General features: G+C 50.6%; 1 protein-coding gene across 1 annotated transcript; it reads right to left on the reverse strand.

Annotated features, from left to right (window-relative positions):
- Window positions 1-11,155: 11,155 nt before the first annotated feature.
- LOC118084214 (immunoglobulin superfamily containing leucine-rich repeat protein 2-like) lies at window positions 11,156-14,783 on the reverse strand. The gene has a single exon (XM_060278263.2). It carries the CDS (start codon window positions 14,780-14,782, stop codon window positions 12,668-12,670), a length of 2,115 nt encoding a protein of 704 aa, XP_060134246.2. The 5' UTR covers window position 14,783; the 3' UTR covers window positions 11,156-12,667.
- Between the last annotated feature and the right edge of the window lie 7,893 nt (window positions 14,784-22,676).

Below are 22,676 nucleotides of genomic sequence, written 5' to 3' on the forward strand. Positions count from 1 at the left end.
CCTACCTGAAGCGTTTGTAACCTGAGGCGTTTGTAACTCGAGGTACCATGTGTAGTATCACCTTGAACTTGGCTCGGTTGCTTGGAGACTGTGGTGTCTTTGGGATATTTGGTTTATTTACACATATGTACTGGACAGTCTGAGCCAAGATGGAGAGGTTCACAAGCATCAACACCCTCAAAGGGTCTTGTTTCTCTCGTAGCTGCAACTCTGGATTCAAACAGACATCCGACATCCTGCTCTGCCTCTCTGACTTTTTCCTCCAGCTCACATAACCACAAAACTCTAAAGTCTAAACCTTGGCTTTGTTCTCCTAGTTATCTAAGAGCTAGAAGAGGAGCCCACATTTGTCCTCTGGCACAGAGCCCCCTTTCCTTTGTTTTCTTAATGGCCCATTACCCCAGGAATTTCTTCATCAGGAAGCCAGGCTGGATTATATTTTAACCCTTGCAGGGTCTAGGGGTTAAAAGGTTTGGCACCCACAAACTCATAGCAATATATTTTGAAATAAACTTTATAGAATGCCACATATCTCATGCTCTCGGATGGAACGTGAGCCCTGACCGAGCAAATGCCCCTGGAACTTCTCACCACTTGAGGAAGCGAGGGAAATATGACAAGCACTCAGTTAATCCACTGTTAACAGGAATCTTTCCATGCAGATGTCTGAGATAGATGGTTGGCTTTTTCTTGCTCCCTCTGCCCAAGAGACTCCTTCTCCTCCTCAAGGTTGTTGTTTTTTGGCTTGCCTATGAAAGAAGGGGGCAGAGGCTGTGGGGAACATGTTGGTGGGGGGGGCAGAGCTGGAGGGGTCCTTCTCATCTTGACTCATTTTCACTTGCTTAGGGAAAAGTGGGCTCTACCCAGAGCTCTTGATTCAACTCCCAGGCCTGTCTGAGGGGGCCGCAGACAGCTTTGTGGGGGCATGATCGGCTGACCCCAGTTATCTTAGGGGAGAGAGCAGGGAGAAGAGAAACCTTTGTGGGAACTGGTTGAAATAGCAGCAGTAGTTTCTGTGTCTGCCTTTGCCCTGGACAACGTTCTTGGATCTGTCCTTACCTGCCTACAGTCCTACTCAACACCTGTCTTAAAGATACCAGTTTCCGGACCGTGCCTCATTTCCAGATGGAAACACGGACCCTGGGTAAGCGCCTGTAACCCCTAGAATTTCACCCTGCTCAGAAATTGGGGTGGCGTGCAACCACGTGCGAGTGGAGCAGAAGGGAAGGAAAACAAGGCAGATGAGAGGGAGCCGATTCCAAAGCTTACTGTATCCCATTGGGAGCTAGGTCACGTTTACATACCACCTATTTCTCCAAGGAGGACACATGAATCTCCCCCCCCTCCCTGTTTCATCCTCACAACAACCCTGTGAGGTAGGTTAGACTGAGAGAAAGAGAGAGCAACTGGCCCAAGGTGTGGGAATGTTAGGGATGTGGATTAGGATATATTATTAGATAGATCCTATCCAAGCTTGTGTTAGCAAGCTTCCAATATCAGCAGAGTGACATTCCCCTTTTGTGCGCAGCAAAACGTGAGTGTTAGGTTTGTTAGAACCTCTACAACAATATTATACTTCCTGGCAAATCCCCTTTTACCCTCTTAAAAGAAATACACAACACAGTGTTCATAAAATAAGATAGAGTTTACTTACAGGTTCATCCTGAGTTAACAGCATGATCTCAGAAAGGCAGGCTTACGTAGAAAAGTTACAAATATATACATCTGGAGTCTACTTAGTAGAGTAAGGCTCCATCTGGTCTCTCTCTTGGCAGCAGGCCAAGAGGGAGAACCATCCTATCTGGAGATTCTCTGGAGATGTGTTCCCATTGAAGAAGAGATGGCTAAGAGAGAGAATGGCTGCTGGCTAGGGGCTTTTATCTGCCAGCTAATCCATCTCATCTGCATGTCTGGAGGAACAGGAAACTGAGCCTTGGTCAGGTGTTCCTCCAGGTGTTCCTCCAAGTGGACACTCTGGGAACTGTTGTGACTTGTCTGCCCCAGTATTCCATCCCACACAAGGGTCACCCAGTGAGTTTCATGATTGAGTGCAGATTTGAACCCTGGTCTCTCCCAGTCACAGATGCTAGTCTGACACTCTAGCCACTGCACACCACTGTTTTTTTCTGCAAACCTGGAAATGCGCCAGAGTCTGATAGTACAGTACCTCCTTATTTTGCATGAGTAGTCCTTCCTTGGATACAGGATTGAGATTGCTACTGGCACATATGGCAGAACCCACAACAAATTATGCTGGAAACTCTTCAGATCCGCAGGATGTGGTTTGCTATATATTCTCAACACTCTCTCGAGACGGAAATTCACTCTATTTGCCTGTTTCCATTCTGCTCGCAGGCTCAGAAGAAATGGCGCTGCAGAATCCAACTCCAATAACTCATCATAACTAGATTCCCGGTAGAAATATTAGGGGGCACAGGAAAAGAAATCTATTACTCTCTTAATTAAATGGATGTGGAGAGGGCTGCGTTTCCTCTCGTCTTTGTATGTCTTAAAGCATAAAACTCAATTAAAATGTGCTCACAAGAGGCCATTTATCCATAATGAGAATTCTACATTTCTAATGTGCATTAAAATGTTGATATTGTTATCAGCTAAGGAGATAGAAAAGAGAAAGCACCATCTCATTTCTGATCTTGATTCCATAGGGATGTAAATCAGAATAAGCCTCAATAGTTTTACAAAATTGGCACCAGTGCAACTTTGCCTCAGAGCCTGACAAGTATCCATCATCTGCATGCCTGGCAAGATTTTTGCATTTTGCATTTCTCCACTCTTCTTTTCTTTGTTATTTTGTATTCCTTCTTTTCCATAAAAGCTAGACAATGACTTCATGCACGCTGATGAAAGCTGAGCTTTTAAGGCATGGGGTGGGGAATCCTGAGAGGGATTGAAGGGAAAGTCAATTGTCCAAAAAATTCATGTGTTTCCCATAGTTGTGATGTATCATGCAGACGTCCTTTGGCAAAGGATAATGCATTTTCGAAATACTTGAGCTTCAATGTGCTATTATTTATTTTTATTTATTGCATTGCATTTACACCCCACCTTTTCATCTAATGAGCTTGAGGCGGCATACATGGTTCTCCCCCTCCTCATTTATTTCCCACAACAACCCTGTGGGGTAGGTAGACACTCAATGACTGCCCCAGTGATTCCCTACCTTGGGGATGGGGAGAGGGAATCACAGGCCATGGGGCTGCATTATCTGGATGGAGGTGGGAAGTGAGGCGGTGCTGTGGTTGCAAGCTTTGACTAGGACCTGGGAGGTAAAGGTAAAGGGACCCCTGACCATTAGGTCCAGTCGTGACCGACTCTGGGGTTGCGCGCTCATCTCGCATTATTGGCCGAGGGAGCCGGCGTATAGCTTCCAGGTCATGTGGCCAGCATGACAAAGCCGCTTCTGGCGAACCAGAGCAGCACACGGAAACGCCGTTTACCTTCCCGCTGTAGCGGTTACTATTTATCTACTTGCATTTTGACGTGCTTTCGAACTGCTAGGTTGGCAGGAGCTGGGACCAAGCAGTAATTTTATACCACTTAGCTCGGAAATACTCTTCTTCTGAGCGGGGCCAACTCTGTGCTGCCTTCATAGATTTGAAGGCCGCGTTCGACAGCATACCCAGAAAACTATTATGGGGAAAATTGGCCCATTGGGGCATTGATAGAAGGTTATTGTGGCTAATAACCCAACTCCACGATGGGACGACCGCCAGGGTGAGAATAACACCTACTGGTGACCTCACAAACTCCGTACCCATCAACAGAGGAGTTCGACAAGGGTGCATTTTAGCCCCTTATCTTTTCAATCTATTTATAAGCGACATGAGAACACCTCTAGCCGAGTCACAATTAGCTATCCACGCTCCTCGCCTTGCGGATTACCGCTGCCCCTTATTGCTGTATGCTGACGATGCTGTGATACTCTCGTTCTCTAGAATCGGTTTAAGGAGGGCACTTAAGATTTTTGCTTTGTACTGTAAATCTAACCTCCTTACCATAAATCAATCTAAATCGAAAGTGCTTATTTTTTCCAGAAGTCGGAAGTTGTACAAATGGATGTTGGATGGGAAACCTATCGAACAAGTTCAAAAATTTCAATACCTGGGAGTGCACTTTCAACACAACATGGGCTGGAAAGCGCATATTGCTTACCTCCAAAACAAGGCCAAAGCCCTTTCGAACGCATTACTGCGTTTCTTCTTTTCAGAAGGGGCTCTACATGTACCATCTGCCTTAAAGGTATTTAAAGCTAAAGTGGTGGCGACAATGGCTTATGCTGCCCCGTTATGGGGAGCATCAGTAAATCTGGCGCCCCTAGAAACAATTCAGAACCAATTTCTGAGACGCCTTTTGAAATTGCCCCAGTGCGTGAGCAATGCAGCTATTCGCCTTGAACTTAAAATTCCCTCGTTAGAAAACTCCTTATGGAAGCATATTTTCTGCTATTGGCTGTCCTTGTGGCATAGATTGCCCAATCACCATCTCATTCAATGTCTTTGGAGAGACGACTTTGTTAGTCCCTGGGCAAAAAAAATCCACTCCAAAATTATGTCCTACGGATTGTTCCCATCGGACCTATTGAAATTAGATCTTCCCTCAGCCAAAAGAACTATAATTCAAAAACTAGATAACTATGATTTCCATCAAAATATTATAACGGGAGGTGGAACATGTTCCCCGCTGAATCAAGGCATACAGCCCACGCATCAGATTCCATCGTACCTGTCTTTTCTTTCTGTCGCAGCCCACAGATTCGCCTTCACCAAAGCAAGATTTAATGTTTTCCCATCCAATGTCCTGGGGCACAGGTTTTCCAAAGGCCAAATCTCAGTTTTATGCACGTGTGACAACAGAACAATAGAATCCCTCTACCACATACTGTTCTGTTGCCCCCTGCATACGCCCGCTCGGACTAATATCTTGTACCCTCTAATTCTGGAAATCACGGACAAACCGCTGGAGACCCAATTAACATACCTGCTGCAAGATGATGATACGACCAAAACATTACTTGTAGCAAGATATTTGATTTCAGTTCTCTCTTACAAAAAACAGCATAACTTACTTTACGACTACTGACACTAAGATACATCATTCAAGTAACCTTCTGAGCTGAGTAATGGAAAATGATGGCCTGCAATGCACTAACGTTTTAACCATAGCTAAAAACCCCATAAAACTACTTGAAACGTTTTAAAAAAGTTGTACAATGTTCCTTGTATGAGGAACTAATTTTGCCTGATTGTTCTGATTCTTTTATGTTTTTAATTTGTCTGATTGTTTTTATGTATGTCGGTTTTATACTGTTTTATTCTTGGTTGCAGTACATTATGGGCCTATGGCCGAAATAAAGTTTATCTAGCTTCCAGGTCATGTGGCCAGCATGACAAAGCCGCTTCTGGCAAACCAGAGCAGCACATGGAAACGCCGTTTACCTTCCCGCTGTAGCGGTTCCTATTTATCTACTTGCATTTTGACGTGCTTTCGAACTGCTAGGTTGGCAGGAGCTGGGACCAAGCAACGGGAGCCATAGCTGCCAAGTTATCCCTTTTTTTCAGGGATTTTCCATTATGCTGAATAGGCTCCCTCGCGAGAAAAGGGAAAACTTGGCAGCTATGACGGGAGCTCACCCCGTCACAGGGATTCGAACCGCCGACCTTCTGATCAGCAAGCCCTAGGCTCAGTGGTTTAACCACAGCGCCACCTGGGTCCCTTACTAGGACCTGGGAGACCAGGGTTCAAATCCCTGCTCAGCCACAAAACTCTTCTGGAGTGACCTTGACCCCAGTCACAGTATCTCAGCCTAGCCTACCATGCAGGGTTGCAGTAAGGATAAAACGGGGAGGAAGAAAGCCATGTGTGTCACGTTGAGTACAAGGAAAATGTGAAATACTAAGGCAGAGGGGGCAATTTCTCTTCCCCCTCCCCTGCAACCCCCGCTCACTATCACTGCTTCAGCCTAACTGGAATGGCTCCTGAACTCTGATAACGCCTCTCGCTTGTCTCACTGCAGGACCTGTGCAGACATAGACTTTTAACTCCAAACCAGCATTTTCCCCTCCCTCTCCTTGAACTCTGCTCAACATCCAGAGCCCCTTGTTTTGCATGTAGAAGGCCTGGGGGGGCAACCCAGATGTTGTTGGGCTTCATCTCCCATCAGCACCAACAAGCATGGCCAGTGGTCACATGACTCACATCTGCACCATCCACAGAAAGCTCTCTTCTCCCCCTTTAACAGCCATGGCTTGACCTAAAGACTCCTGGGAGCTGTAGTTTGTGAAGGGTGCTGGAAATGGTAGGTCCTAACCCCCAGCCTTCATTCCCTGGCAGGAGGGGTTGTGTCTAAGAAGATTTGTGGTCGGACACATGCACAAACTATCTAAAAGCAAGGATAGCTGGCTGGGGAAGGTCAATCGCCCAGTGGGAGAAGGTCCCCGGCGCAGGACACACGGAGGTCTCCAGGTTAGGGCTGGGAATATTCATTGTCTCGGAAACCCTGGAGCCTGCTGCCAGTCAGTGTAGACAATACTGAGTTAAATAGACCGCTTGGTCTGACGGTGTCTAAGGCAGCAGCCAAACTTCCTATCCAGCCTGATGGACGCAAAGAGCTCTGGTGCACGCTAAAGTTTGCTTGCTTTTTTGTGAAATCTGGGCTGTTTTTAATAAAGGGGCTTTGATTTTTGTTTTGGGGGGTAAGTGGCGTTTACCCCGCGTGCTAATGTAGCTTCGTTTTCTCGGTATATTTGATGGACTCCCCGCCCCGCCCCCGGGGACTGCAGATTTATTCGCCTGGCCAACAGCGCCCCGGCGATGATATCATTACCCCTGCCGTGGAAGACGCGGCTGCCCCAACCCATGCACTGGCCTTTTCAGGCTCCTCCTCCAGCACCGCCCCGATGCAGATGCGCCAAGTGCCAGGACCAAGAGCTGGAAGGGCGGCACGTCAGTTTCTGCCCCTAAAACACACATGGGCCGCGTGCCAACACCCTGGCATTGTGGCTACAAACGATTATTGCCGGAGCCAGTAAATGCTTTTAAATGCCGGTTGCTGGAAGCTACAGAGTTTCTCTTGTGCTCAGGCTCCGGTTACGGGGCATCTGATTGGCATCTGTGAGATTGGGCTCATCCAGCCGGTTCCTCTTAGGTTTTGATGGAGCCTCCAGGTCCAGAGGCAGTCTATCGAGATTCCTAGGTTCTTAGGGATATTTCCCACGGTGAGAAGAGGATGCCAGACCAGGTGGGCCATTGGCCTTACCCAGCAGTCTCTTTATCGGAGAGCTGCGGTTGCACAGCTCAAGACTGGTTACGGCCAAAACATGCTTTAAGCCAGGCTTTCTCAACCTCGGCTCTCCAGATGTTTTTGGCCTACAACTCCCATGATCCTTAGCTAGCAGGACCAGTGGTCAGGGGTGATGGGAACTGTAGTCTCAAAACATCTGGAGGGCCAGGTTGAGGAAGCCTGCTTTAAGCTTTTCCAGTGGACGCTTTGTCTGAGAAGCCGAGAAGGAATTCTTTAATCTGCATTAACGTGTGCGCAAGATCTTATTCCACTTTGGTTAAACCGATTATAAAGGGGACGAGGGGTGGCGTGATCCTGCATCAGTGGGGTCTTATCCCAGAGAGAAGATCCCTCTTGGTGAGTGAGGAACTCGCTAAACAACTGTCGGGGGGAGGGCATGTTTACCGAGAGAGTAGAGGAAGCCTGGAGGGCAGCTCGGAAAGATTCCGTAGAAATTTCAAGCATCGAGATTAAATTCCATAAGAAGGAAGGAATAGGAATCGTGCCCACTTAGCTCTTCTTTGTAATCACAAAGGTGCCCTAGCTTCGGGGGAGAGCACACACAGCCCTCTGGGAGCTTGAATAAAATAATGGCTTCTGCTGATATGCAAACCCCCCGCGACACAATTTAAAACATGAGTGTGTGTGCGCGCGCGTGCAGCTTTTTACAAGAGCGTGTAGTGTACACAAACACTACCTCTGTGCTACATGCAGGTAAATATACAGTTGTGTGTTGGTATGATTTAAAACTCTTGCATGCACGCGCACAATTCTATAGGAGCAGGAATACCCAACCATAGCTGCCAAGTTATCCCTTTTTTTAAGGGATTTTCCCTGATGCTGAATAGGCTTCCTCGCGAGAAAAGGGAAAACTTGGCAGCTATGTACCCAACCAAGCTCCCTAACTAACTCACACACCGCGCCTGCATTTAAAACAGCTGATTATGCGTGTGCTTGTAAATCTTCACAGTAACATGAACACTAAAAGCCTATTTCCACGCATGCAAGCCCCGTCCTTAGGTAAACACACACACACACACACACACACACACACACACACTTCATTTGAAATGAGGGCCGCCACAAAGCGTCCCAGTGTTTCTGGCAAGCGGCCACGCCCTTTCCTTGAGAGCCCAGGAGCCCTGCCGAATCCGAGCCAAGGCCCATCTGCTCTGCTCCGCCACCATCCTGCTAATTTTGTCTGGCAGTACAGTAATTGATATCCAAAGGCATTTCGCTATCCGTCTAGTTTCGCTGCCCTGGCCCTGGAGAAGCCTCTCTTATAAAGACCCAGCTGTCTGGGCAGGAGAGGACTTGGGGGCAGAAGTCTAGAGCTTTGCGCGGCGGAATGGTCAGTAGAGCTTTTGCTTTAAGTAAGGTACAATTTGCATTGTGTAACCATTAAGGCTGCAACTCCCATGCCCGCTTCTGGGAGAAAGCCCCGCTGAATTCAATGAGACTTACTTCTCAGTGGACGTGCATAGGATTGTGCTGTTAAGTCTCGAATCAAAAATCACCTAAATGCACACAACGGCAGCTGTGCGCACATAATATAAACATGTGCTAATCATATAACGATATGGGCCAGACAGGCGTAGTCAATTAAGAATACATCTTTCCACAATGGTTAATAGAGATGTTGGGTTTTAAAACCTTTATATATATGGCTTTTATTGTATATTTTTTCGTTTTATTGCTGCTAACTGATTTGATATTTTTCTTTTGATGATAGAGTGGTAAATAAATATTTGATAAATAAATAAAAAACATACCTTGTAAGGATCTGGTTCTGGCTGCCTCTCATGTGTTCGTATTTGGATTTTACTTCCGTCCAAGAAAATGCATGATATAGCCCCAAGATATGTATTTTGATATGTGTTTTGCTGGGTGCGTGCACAGCAACAAATAAACATGCATTTTGTTACACACATCAACGGCATTGCACAGTCCTTTCCTATTTGGAAAAGAATAGCCAAGTAGGTATTCCTGCGGCTTTGATCCTGCCGTCCCTTTTCATGCACGGGGCTGCAATCCTTTGCACATACACAATGGAACTTATTTCCGTGTAAACGGGCACAGGATTGTGCTGCAGCCCCTGAGGACTACGAGCTTTTCCTGCACCCAAAAGCAGTTTGGAAAAAGCATGGGCTGGGTCAGTTTGTGGGACCAGGCAGGGCACACCGATAGTCCCGGTGCATAAGGCACATATGCTCAGCATGCCACTTGTGCTTAACTGTTGTTTTGAAAGAGGCATATTTGAGCGGATGGTTCGGAGGGCTCAAGGGTCCCCACCCTCAGGCCCTTTGCGCTTCCTGAAGGACGTGCTCCCTGTCTATGATTGTTTGCGTTGTCCCAAGCGTGAGACTCTGCTCGCGTTGGAACGCAGCCCCGCGCAAATGCGCGCGCCATATGCAAGCTGTTCCGCGCAGCAAAGAGACCTGCAGCAAGCTGCGCGGCTCGGCTCGCGCCTGCTTTGGGCGGTGGTATTTAGTGGGTGCTCCTTGGAACTACCGTAAGAGGGCAGATGGCGAAGGAGCCCAGCAGCAGGTGGCGCCAGAGCCAACGGACAGGCGGAGCCAACGAATTCCTATCGCTGTCCCTGTCCAGCTCCCCCTCGCTGAGTCCTGCAAGGGCAATGCTGAGGAAGCTGAAGAAGCTGGCAGGAAGAGCCAGCCGCCTAGGCTGGAGGGATTGGAAGAAGGTAGGCAGGTGGGGCCTGGCAGAGGGCAGCTGAGGTTGGTGGGGTAGGGGCTCCATTTTGACCCTAATAGACCAACATTCTGCAGCTCTGGGATGGGCGACGCACCCTTTGCCTGACTGAGAGTTTACCTGAACCAGCCTTGATTCCTGTATTGCAGGGGGTTGGACTAGATGACCCCCAAGGTCCCTTCCAACTCTGCAACTCTATGATTCTACCATAGGGGGCTTACGTCGCTCTGCTTCTCTACGCGGCAGACTGGGATCAGTTCGTGGTGACCATCCTGTTTTGTTCTTCGGCCCAGGCAGGTTTTTTCAAACTCAAAGTCATCCAAAGCCAGAGTGCCCTTTGGGGGGCGCAGGCCGGGGCAGTGTGTCCAGACGACAGGAAGGCTGCAATGGTATACCCCCTTACCTGAGAGTAAACTCCATTGGGCGCAACGGAGTTTCTCCCGAGTAGACATGCACGGGAATTGCAGCGCAAGACACGTTGTGTTGTATGTATTCAACTGCTGGTTACTCAGAGTCGACCCATTCAAATTTATATTATCAATGGCATTAGTGGGTCTACTCTGAGTAAAAGTTCGTTGACTACAACCCGTGTTTTACAACGCAGTTCCCATGCATGTCTATTCGAAAGTAAGTTCCATTGCGTTTACTGGAGCTTACTTTCAGGTAAGACTTTCAGGTATGATTGCGGCAGCCTTATGTTTCTTAGCGAAGAAGTGCGTGCATCTTTTCTTTTGACTATTCCCCCCACCAGGAACGGCGGACTTTGCATTCTTCCTCGCCCACAAAAGGCCATCCATACCATTCACCTGTCAATAAAAACCCATGGCAGGTAGATGCATCCTAGAGAATCCCATATCCTTCAAAAAGGGAATGGTTGGGGTATTAAAGACTCCGGGGTGGGCCGGGGGTGGGGGAGCCTGAAAAATAGATACAGTTTGCTCAGCGCAGCTGTTTTAATGTTCAAAGCTGCGGCGGCATCTGGGTGCAACGTTTGATCGCCAGCTCCGTTTCATGCTAAACGGATCCTGGGGAGATTTGCTCAGACATTCCCTTTCGATCTAGCGCCGCTTTCATTCTCGGCTCTGAAATCTAACATAACATCCTTTGCCTATTTGCAAATTACAAAACAAGGCTCCAAATGTCCACTTTTAAGTCTGTTTTTATTATCATTATTCTTGACTTTCCACATACAGAGGCACGGTGAAAAAAGGTTATCGTTGCTCAGCCTGTTCCTTTCTGAAGGATTCCTTGCACAATAATAATTAACAATCACATTAGTGTTACCATCGTTTGTTTTTTTTCCCCTCTCCTCCCTGGAGACGATTGTGCTGGCTTTCTTAGTTGACAATGGATTGCATCTCTTTCTCTCTCTCTTTACTTTAACAGAGGCAAAAACCACCATGATCATTCCAAGCCAAGCACGACTGCACCCTTTGCAAACGATATTTAAATTGTTTCCACTCTCAACACAGCAAAAAAATCAACCCACCGGGACCTCCCATCGTTTTTGCCTTTGAACATCACAGAACCACATCAAGGGCAAGCACGTTTCTCTAGAAGCAAGACTACTCTACCCAATAAACATTTAGCAAATACGGGTCTTCGTGGAGGTGAAATGACTCAGACAGGGCTGCAGGAAGAGGGGAAGGGGGTCAGTATCCAGACCAGGAGCTGGCAGCAGCCCTTAGGACTCAAACTCCACGCGTCCACCAGCGGTCCAAAGTCACGCACAGACATAACACACATTTATCTACAGCACGGCTCCATTTATTTAACACAGGTGATCCTGACCAGCCGATGAGACAAGCTGGGGATTTGGGCTGCTGCCTGGCACGGATCCTCATTTCACTGACCTCCTTGACCGCAAGCTCCTTCACACGGGGTTAAGGGGTTGGAGAGGGGAAGGCAATTCGGGGGTGGGGATTCGGGAGCTGTCCAGCACCATTAACCTCCTGAACTGAAATTGACAGCCTTTCCCGAAACGCCAAGGGAGCCTCTCGCTTACAGACTAGTGCGAACGACTTTTAATGCGTTGTTGCCGTCGAGTTTTCTTTAATTTATTTTTTTAAGCAACAACAAAAAAGCAAACCATAACCAATTGTAAATTTCAATTTTAGAAAAGAAGTTCCATTTGCAAAAACGCGGAGGCGCGTGGGAAAAGTGGGGTGCGTATTTCAGAATATTGGTGTGGGAGCGGACCCTAACCAATTTAGTTTCGAGCCTATCAAATCCACGAAAATGCGGAGGGAGTGCGTGGGAAAGGGGGTGCGTTTTAGAAGACAGGTGATGGGGTGGGGTGGAAAACGTAACCTTTTTTGTTTGGAGCATATGCAGTAGAGGGTTTTCAAGAGGGGGGGGGATGAATTTCTCCAGGCTGTGTTGCCCATACCCAATCCATTCTTTTGCCCGAATATTTGGGACATCTCTATAAATCCGGGCGGGGGTCCCTCCTAAAAACAGCCCCTGAACAAAGCCAGCCTTAGGCGCCGGCTGCTGGACGCTCTCGGTGTTAGGGAGACGTCCCTTCCCCGTGGCAGGAGCGCCTTTCCAGAGAAGGTCGCAGCCGATCAGGCAAGCGGTGCCCGAGCCCCAGTGAAGAAGGGCGCTTCCCTTCGGTTTCTGCGCGCCCGGAGCTCCGGGAACCGCCCGAGGGAAGCCTCAACGGGGCGGTTGCCTGTAGTTGCCGTTGATCTCCTGGGAGATCGTCACAGCCTCGGCTCCGAGCGGGAGCCGGTCACTGTATTCGGAGCCCACCTCGAATTCCTCCGGGTTTGTTTTTGATTGGGACTCCGGGATGGAGCTGGCGGCCAGGCTCTCGTCTCTCTCCAGCTGCCGTCCCCCAGGCAGCCCCCTCCGCCCCTCCACCTCTCCCTCCGCCCCCTCCTCCTCTTCCTCCTCGCCTTCCCCTTCCCCCACCTCACTGGGGTCGTAATTCTTCTCGGATTCCAGGTAGGAGGCCCGCGGGTCGAAGTCCGCCGCCATGTGCTTCTCCATCTGGTCCGGGTTCTGGGCTTTCATGATGAGCTTGTAGGTCTTGCCCTGGTACTTGGAGAGCAGGTGGCAGCAGGTGGCGCCCAGCAGAGGGATGGTGGCCAGGCCCAGGAGGAAGACGCTCACCACCACGATGATGACGAGCGAGGGCACCTCCCGCTTGGTGGTGAAGACCACCTGGACCTGGCAGTCCTCCCCGACGTAACTCATGCAGACGGAGTAGTTGGTGCCCGGGTTGAGGCCTTGGAACCAGTAGGCGTTCACCCCTTCCTCGATCTGGGACCACTGAACCAGGGAGTGGCCCCTCCGGCCCGCCTCGCACAGGTAGAGCCTCCTCAGGTGGACCTTCTCTGGCTGGGTGTAGAAAGGGGTGATCTGGACCTTGGCCTCCCTCTCGGAGACGTCCAGCGCGATGACCCCCAGGTCGAAACTGTGGGGCTTGAGGGCTCCGCTACGGTTGAAGGCGTGGTTGGAGACGTACTGGGAGGCCTCGCTCGAGCCGCACTGCTTCGCCAAGACGGGCGGCCCCGACGGCCCGCTGGCGTTCGGGGGCCCGGGCGCGTGGTAGCTCCTAGGCGTGGGTCTCTCCGGAATTAGCTTGGTCCTCTCCTCGGCATTCATGACGCTGTTCTTGGAGGCCTTGCCCTCGGGCTTCCGATCCCCGGGCTGGGCCTTGCGGTCTCCCAGCGAGCCCGCGGAGTCCTTTGCGGGAGCGTCCGCCACTGCGACGTGGACCGAGCTCTGGTTACTGCCCATCTCGTTGGCAGCAAGGCAGGTGTAGGTGCCTTCCTCCTTCTTGCTGAGGTGCGGAATGAGCAGCGTGCCGTTGCCGAAGGCCTGGAACCTCTCCCGGTCTCCTCTGGACCAGCCGTCGGAGGGCAGGGCGTTGCCTTCTCCTTCCGCCACCGGCGCCTTGATCTCCAGGGTCTCGCCGGCGGCCTGGATCCTCCAGGTGACCTCGGGCTGCGGGAGGCCCAGGGCGTGGCAGTGTAAGGCGAGAGCCAAGCCGTAGGAGAGCCGGGTGCGGTCCAGGTTGGGGTGGTAGCTCAAGCGGACGCTAGGGGGCGCGCAGTGCAGGTAGGGCACCTTGGCCAAAGGGAGCCCCTTCCAGGGCTCCGGGGCGGCGCAGGTGATGGCGTTGCGGTCTGGGATGGAGATCAAGGTGTTCTCGGTCCAGTTCTTAAGCCACATGAGCTGGCACGTGCAGTTGAAGGGGTTGTTGTAGATTTGCAGGTGGGACAGGGAGGTGAGCGCCTCGAAGGTCCCCTCGGCCACCTCGGAGAAGAGGTTGTTATTGATGCGGAGAGAGCGCAGGTCCCGCAGGGTGCGGAACGCCTCTCCCGGCAGGTGGGACATCCGGTTGTTGTTCATCTTGAGGAGCTGCAGGGCGCTGAGGTTGCGCAGGTCCCCCCAGGGGAAGTCGGCGATCTGGTTGTGGCTGACGTCCAGGTTCTTCAGCTGCACCAGGATGGCCAGGGTGCCCTCCTCAATGGCCCCGATCCGGTTGTGCGCCAGCCACAGGGAGGTCACCTGCGTCACCTCCACAAAGGAGCCCCTGCGCAGCTCAGCGATCTTGTTGGCCGACAGACTCAGGGTGGTCACGTTCGACGGCAGCCCTGACGGCACCGACTCCAGGTTCTTGTAGGCGCAGTCAGCGAACTGCTGGGCGTACTTGTCCACGCAGGCACAGGGCTCCGGGCAGCCGCGGATCGGGGCGCACAGGAAGGTCGCCGCCAGCCAACAGCGCAGCAGCAGCAGCAGCGGGGACACCCCCGACAGCATCTTAGCCCTGCAAGGGTGCGGGGAGAGAAAGTAGAGGACCACCGTCAGAGTTGGAGGGAGGCGGTCTCCTATCTCCAAAAACATCCGCTGTCAGCCACCGCGGTCACTCAACTACAACTCCCATCACTCATGACCATTGGCCACGCGCTGGGGCTGGTGGCAGATTGGGAGTCTTTAGGTGTCTCCTCCTATTTCTCCGTTTGCCAACGTAGGAGCCCAGTATTGTCGATACTGACTGGCAGCAGCGGCTCGCCTGGATTTCAGGCAGGGAGCCTCTCACAGCGCTACCTGGAGATGCCAGCGGGGGTTGAACTGGCCCTGGGACCTTTTGCATGCCCAGCAGGGGCTCTGGCGCTGAGGCACGGCCCCCTCCCTCCTCTTCGTGTTTTCTCTGCCGAGGCTACCCTTTCCCGGGCGCTGGGAAGCAAAGCCCCTCGAGCTCTGCAATGCTGGTTCCCTCGTCAGAGCGTTCAGGGTGCCCCTTAGGCTGCAGCCCTAACCGTAGCTTGCCGTGGATTCAGTGGGGCTTTTCCCCCCAGGATTGCAACCTTACTCTCTTTCTGTGGGGGGCAGAAAAGTCAGTAAATGAGAGAGGGGCTTCTCAGGAGAAAAGGAGCACCCAGCCACTTTCCCGCTCGCTCTGTTTGACTGCCAGTGCCCAGAAAAATAAGGGGTTTCGAAGTGATACGGAGCAGACTGTCCTCTCTCTCTCTAGTCAGCCCCCCTCCGCTCCTAACCCCGCTTCTTCTCTTTCTCCATCCAACTTGCAGATCAGCCCCTTGTCGCCAGCTAGCCCCGCTTGTTCTCCAGGTGACAAGGATCGACACCCGCAGATCCCAGCGCAGACTTTCTGCGGTTTCTATCCCCGACGGCAGCCCCTCGATGTCACTCCACCCTCTACACAACCTAACCTCTATATGGAGATAAGAATATCAGAATAATATCCTGTATTGCAGGGGGTGGACTAGATGCCCCCCGGGGTCCATTCCAATGGCCCATGCAGTGGCCCATCCAGTCCAACATCCTGTTCTTACATTGGCCCCCAGGTGCCCATTATGGGAAGCCCCCCCAGCAGGATTCAAGCACAAGAGCCCTCTCCCCTCATGGCGCTGCCAGCAACGGAAGCATCGCTGCCTCCGACTGTGGATCATCGTGGCTAGTAGACCTCCATAGCCCCCTCCTCTCCATGAATGGGTCCCACCCTCTTCTAAAGCCACGAGAGATGATGAGATTCACACCTCTCTCCCCCCCCCCGCCCCACCACACACCCAGCCACTCCTTTCGGGAGGTGCACGGCGGTTTATCTTTGTGTTCCCAGCCTGGCTCTGCTATGTCCATTCCCCGCCTTTACTCTGCGCTTTAGGAGAGCCTTTTGGTCTGCAAACCGGGGGAAGCAGCTTCAGCGCCCCCCCCCAACTCAGCCCCCTCTCCTACAGTCCGCTGACCCCGACAGCGGACTCTGCCCTGGGCCAGCGAGCGAGCGAGTGAGCGCATCCTTCCTCGCTCATCTCCCCGGATGCAGCCGCTTTGGGTACCAACATCCCATCTTCCCTGGGTTCCTTCACGGAAAGCAGGTCCCCTCTCTCACACGCAAGCCCAAGCCGTGCCCGCCTCCCTTACCGTTCCATCCTGGGCTCCCAAGGGTCCCTTCTAGGGCGGCAGCATTACCAGGAGGGACCCCACGACCGGACGAGTCCTGCGGAACTCCCGGCGCAGGACCGAAGGCGCCGCCATGGAGGCTCCCGTCCGGAGCGCGAAGAAGAGCGGCGGAGAGGCAATAATCCCCTAGCCCTGGGTCTGCCTGAAGACGGAGGCGGCGGCGGCGGCGACGACGCTGAACTCGCCCCCTCCTCTCTCTTCCTCCCGCACCTCCTCAATTCCAACCCACTTAAAAAAAAAATAACAATCTCTATTACTAGGAGAGGCCAAGCGCGCGCCCGGGGATGCGCCTCGCCTATCCCACCTCCTTGGGTGGATGTAGAAATCGCAGCCTATGCCTATGCCCACCCCCACCCCCAAGTGAAGACCATGCAATATTTATCACGTCAATATGTCTCCAAGTCACCCTCCTTCGCCCTCCGCCACTCCGCAGCAATCCAGCCGGCAGGTGGGCTGCTGCTGTTATGATTATTAATATTATTACTATTTAATCCGCCTCTGAGGCCCAAATTGGAAGCAAATAGCTGAGCAGAGAATTGTATCTGGGGATCCAGGAGGAGATCAGAACGGATGGAAGGCAGGAGCCGTCGAGATCCCTCTGATTTCCCCCTCCCCGACCTACTCTCATTGCCTCCTCTCTGCCCCTCACCGCCACCATTCTTCCCGCTTCCTTTATTAATTAATATTTTTATTGATTTAAGTACAAAGTGCAAATTCATTATAAAAACACGAAAAAAACAATCTCCCTCACCCCCACGCGCGGCACAATAATTCACATGATCCTGATACTTGAGAGGAAAATCAGCTGTTGCAACAATAAGCTTCGTGAAGGGTCCTGGTTTTTCTCCTCGCCACCCCCTCCTGAACTCAGTTCCAGCAAAATCTCCCAAGTGTTTGAATTGCCAGAACTGGGTGACCCTTCTTGTACCAGCCTGTCAGGAACAAAAAGTGGGCAGAGCAAGGCATGTGATTCTGACCTCTGAACAGTAAGCGGGGCTGGCCCGAGGCATTCGGGCACCAGAGGCGAATTAGGAAATTGCGCCCGCAAAAATAATCGTTTGTTAAGGGTCCTACGCGGCGCGCACGTGCGCGCAAGAGACGCGCCTCTTTCTTATAGCAAAAGGCCACGGCATAAATCGCACTGCTGTTGCATATGGTGCTTCTCTCACTCAATACTCAGTTCAGAACGATACAGAATTCAAGGAGAGGGAAGTAGGTGGTGCTGCTGGCTGTGCCCCCCCCCCAAATGCCTACCTTAGTTTTCTGTGCTTTGTACAGGAGCAGCAACCGGACCACGAGGGGGCTGTGAAAGCTCCCCATTCGCGCGAGAAACCCGGTGCTTTTGAAAGTACCGTAACTCCGACGAAAAGCAGATTTGGTTTGCAAGATTTGGGTGACTCCAAAGGAGGAGAGAAGAGGAAGCGGATGGCCAAAGCAAGGCGATAAATGAAAATGAGGGCTCAAGTGGGTGCACACTCTTACTTGTGAGTAAGAAGCCTTATTGTTCTGAGAAAACACAGCCGGGAATGGAAGTGAGAAATGCATTTCCTGATCGCAAAATCAGGAAGCAAAGCTGAGCACGAACGCCTGCGGTTTGGGGGGGCGGGGGCGGCGGAGCTCTCAGAAAAAACACCTGCAAGAATTTGCTCGATGGTCCCTCTCCGCCCTGTGGGCTAGCGGGGTGGGGGGACGCCAGGAAGTAACACTGCACTTGCTTGTCGGAAAGGGGCGGCAGCTGGAACCTGTAGCAAGCAGCTGCAGCCGCTGCTGTGGCAGACATGCCGGTAGCAGCCGACGCCAGGGCTTGGCGGGGGCCGCCCGAATTTGACCGCGCCCCGCGGATCCTGCCGCCAGAGGCAGTCACTTCACACCTCATGGGCGAGCCAGCCATGGCAGTAAGCTGTGTGCGTGCCATGCAAAATCCAGTGGTTTTCTATGGATGCGCTCAATAGAACCCACCTCTACAATTAGAATACAGTGGTACCTCGGTTTACAAACACAATTGGTTCCGGAAGTCCGTACTTAACCTGAAGCGTACTTAACCTGAAGCGAACTTTCGCATTGAAAGTAATGGAAAGTGGATTAATCTGTTCCAGATGGGTCCGAGTACTCAACCTGAACCGTACTTAACCCGAAGTATGAGTGTAATTGGTTCCGGAAGTCTGTACTTAACCTGAAGCATACTTAACCTGAAGCGAACTTTCCCATTGAAAGTAATGGAAAGTGGATTAATCCGTTCCAGACAGGTCCGCAGAGTACTTAAACTGAAAATACTCAAACCGAGGCGTACTTAAACCGAGGTATGACTGTAGCAGAGTTGCAAGGTACTTCTTAGGGTCATCTAGTCCAACCCCCTGTCATGCAGGAATCAATGACAGATGACCACCCAACTTCTGTTTAAAAACCTCCTGTGCAGCCCATTTCCCTGTCGAGCAGCTTCAGGCAAGCGAGGCATTGTGGCAGTTCAAAGGCACCTTCTAGCCAGGCGAAGGTGCTTAGGGAGAGGGCAGGGGAGGGGGGTAGCATCGGAGGTGCAGAGCCTGGGGAGAGTTCCGAGGCCTAGAGGTCAGCAGTCACGCATCCACCCACCCACCCCGCAAGTGAAGGCAGCACAGGTCTTCCTCCTTACTCAATCAAAATAGACCAGGGGTAGGCAACCTAAGGCCCACGGGCCACAAGTGGCTCACAGGGGTCGTTTAACCGGCCCACAAGCCACCACCGAACCGAGCCTCCCGCTCGGCGAGTCCCCATGCGCTGCGCTAAACTGGTGCAGCGCAGCGCAGGGACTCGCTTCCGCGCTGCGGAAAATCGTGTCTGCGCATTACGTAGCAGATGCTGAAAATAGTGTCTGCACAGACACAGACACCGGAAATTGCATCTGCGCAGACACAGACGCCGGAAATTGCGGGTGCGCACACGAAAGCTCATTCCAATAACAAACTTAGTTGGTCTCTAAGGTGCTACTGGAAGGAATTTTTTATTTTGTTTATTTTAAGCAATTCAACACAAACGATGAACTTGATCCAGTGGTAGTCAGCGAGTCCGCACACACTCACACCCTACCACCCCCAGGGTCTGTCTTGCACACCAGTTCACAGTCCACAGTTCTTTGAGGGTGGCCCATCGCTGGTTTATAACCCAGATCCAACTAGCTCAGATCTGGTTCCCCCTTATGCTGGTGGGGTCAGAAGGTGTGAAGAACATACTCGCCTATGTGGTGGGGATGTAACTGTGCTCAGGAGTTCTGGAAGCACTTTGAATGCTGAGTTATGTCTTTTGTCCATTTTTGATGGCGCAAATGCCAAACTTTTTTGTTAACAATTCTATTTTTGCTGAGCACCACTAGGTTAGTGATCTCTCGAAGATGGGAGGAGGCGTATTTCTACTCTTTCAACTTGTGATTTTAAAAAGTCATGTTTGTCGCCATCTCTGAAAAACATGTCCCCAGGGGTGAGGCAGACCCCACAGACTTTGCTTCTGTTTGTGGGGCTGTTCAAGGTTAATATGACCTAACAACCTCATGGCTGACATGTTCTTGCTCCATATGGTTTTATCTGGTGGTGATTATGAATAGATTTTACTTTACTTTATTTATTTATTATATTAACATGTTGCCCTTCATCAATAGACCACATTGCAACATAATGCAGCAAAATTGTACTGCGGATAAAATTGCAGACAAAAACATCATGCCTCATTCTCCCAGTGAGCAAGGAACGTATGAAAAGGTTTAAACAATTAATTATAGAACAATATTACATCCAAGATATAAACAGACCAGTTCAGCTATAGACACAATGTACTGAAACTATATAAATTCTATATTCCAACCAAAGGCAAAAATATGGCAAGGGATTGCTCTTCATTTAACAATATGGAGATAAGATTTGGACTGCCAAACTTGCTTCAGGCGTGCAGTTTGTTTCCCCCTGTGTGCTCTTTTTCATGACAACACTGAAGGACAAAATGAAGAGCATTCATTTTGTAAAAATATGTATCCCACTGTAAAATATGTTTTGCATTAGGGGCCACATTCACTGGGCTGTGTGTGTGTCTTGTCTAGGGCCACATGTTGATGCTGGGTGGGGCCAAAGCTGGGAGTGGGTGGAGCCAGTGTCTCCCCAGATTATTTTAAAAATATGATCCTCAGAACTAGTTTAAATGCTGTTGTGCTCAGGTCCTGGTGTCCAGTCCAGTAAATTTTGGCCGCTCTGAACTAACCTCCCAAGCCCATTCGCTGCAGCATGCACAGCATAAAGGAGCACAAAACTGCTCCTTTGTCTTCCATTGTGGTCATTGCACTCTCTGAAACAGACTCTGCTCTTGCGGATATTTTTTATGAATGGCTTAAATTAAGCAATACATTATTGATAACGCTGAATCAGGGAAGCTGCATATTGAACTGCATTTGGGGAGATTAATTCAAATGAGAAAAGCAATATATTGCTCCAGAAAGTAAATGTTATTTCACTGGCTGTTAAAACGGTCATGCTTTATTTTCACCAGGATTGACTGGACCAGGCTTCTTCAACCTCGGCCCTCCAGATGTTTTTGGCCTACAACTCCCGTGATCCCTAGCTAGCAGGACCAAAGGTCAGGGATGATGGGAATTGTAGTCTCAAAAACATCTGGAGGGCTGAGGTTGAGGAAGCCTGGGCTGGACCAACATAAACAGCAGCAGCAGCAGCAGCAACAGCAGCAGCAACAACAACAACAACAGCAACAACAGCAGCAGCAGCAGCAGCAGCAGTTCTGTATGGCCACAGTGCAGAGAAAGAGTGGGCATTTTGTGTTATTGGACTCCAACATAACCAATGGACTGGGGAAATGGGAGTTGGGGTCCACAGCAGCATCTGTAAGGCCACAGATTTCTCTTCCCTGGGGTAGAGTGGAATTGCTGTTTCAATGCTTTCCACATGTGCATTCAAATCTGATGCATATTTATTTATCTCATTTATATTCCAACTTTTCTGTGGACATCAGTGTGGCTAACCTGGTTCTCCCTTCCTTCATTTATGTGGGAATGTTAGGGATGTGGATTAGGATATATTATTAGATAGATCCTATCCAAGCTTGTGTTAGCAAGCTTCCAATATCAGCAGAGTGACATTCCCCTTTTGTGCGCAGCAAAGCATGTGCGTTCAGGTTTGCTAAAACCTTTACAATATTATACTTCCTGGCAAAGTCCCCTTTGTCCCTCTTAAAAGAAATACACAACACAGTGTTTATAAAATAAGATAGAGTTTACTTACAGTTTCATCCTGAGTTAACAGCATAATCTCAGAAAGGCAGGCTTACGTAGAAAAGTTACAGATATATACATGTGGAGACTACTTAGTAAAGTAAGGCTCCATCTGGTCTCTCTCTTGGCTGCAGGCCAAGAGGGAGAACCATCCTAACTGGAGATTCTCTGGAGATGTGTTCCCATCGAAGGAGAGAAAGCTAAGAGAGAGAATGGCTGCTGGCTGGGAGCTTTTGTCTGCCAGCTAATCCATCTCATCTGCATATCTGGAGGAACAGGAAGCTGAACTTAGTCAGGTGTCCCTCCAGGTGAGTTCCTGTTAGTGGACACTCTAGGAACTGTTGTGATTTGTCTGCTCCAGTGTTCCATCCCACAATTTAATCCCCACAATAACCCTGTGAGGTAAATTAGACTGAGAGAGGCAGCGACTGGTCCCCAAGGTAACCCAGTAAGCTTCATGGCCCAGGGGGTGGGATTTGAACCCCGGCGTCCCAGGTTGTAGGCTGGCATTCTAACCGCTGCGCCAAATGGGCTCTCGGATTTAGAGCTCTCAGAGCTAGAATTCCTATCACCCTTGGCCAACTATGTTTCCCAGGATCCTTTGGGGGAAGCCAAGTTGTGACCCAGGGAAGGGCTTAGGGGCAGAAGTCTCAGAAGAGGGAGCAGGAGGGCCCCCAAACACAGCAAAGCTGACTTACCACATTTGGGAGCAAGTGAAGGAATACACCTTGCCACCTAAAAAACCCACACACACCGTAAGACAGCAGAATCATAGAGCTGGAAGGGATCCCCAAGGGTCATCTACTCCAACCCCCTGCAATGCAGGAATCACAACTAAAGCATCCATGACAGATGGCCATCCAACCTCTGCTCAGAAACCTCTAACAAATGAGAGTCCACCTTGCAAGGGAGTCCATTCCACTGTCAGATCTTACTGATATAAAGTTCTTATTCCTAATGCGTGGTCAGAGTCTCATTCATTTATTGTCACTT

The sequence above is a fragment of the Zootoca vivipara genome, chromosome Z1 (assembly GCF_965207765.1).
Source record: "Zootoca vivipara chromosome Z1, rZooViv2.hap1.1, whole genome shotgun sequence".
Taxonomy (NCBI): Eukaryota; Metazoa; Chordata; class Lepidosauria; order Squamata; family Lacertidae; genus Zootoca; species Zootoca vivipara.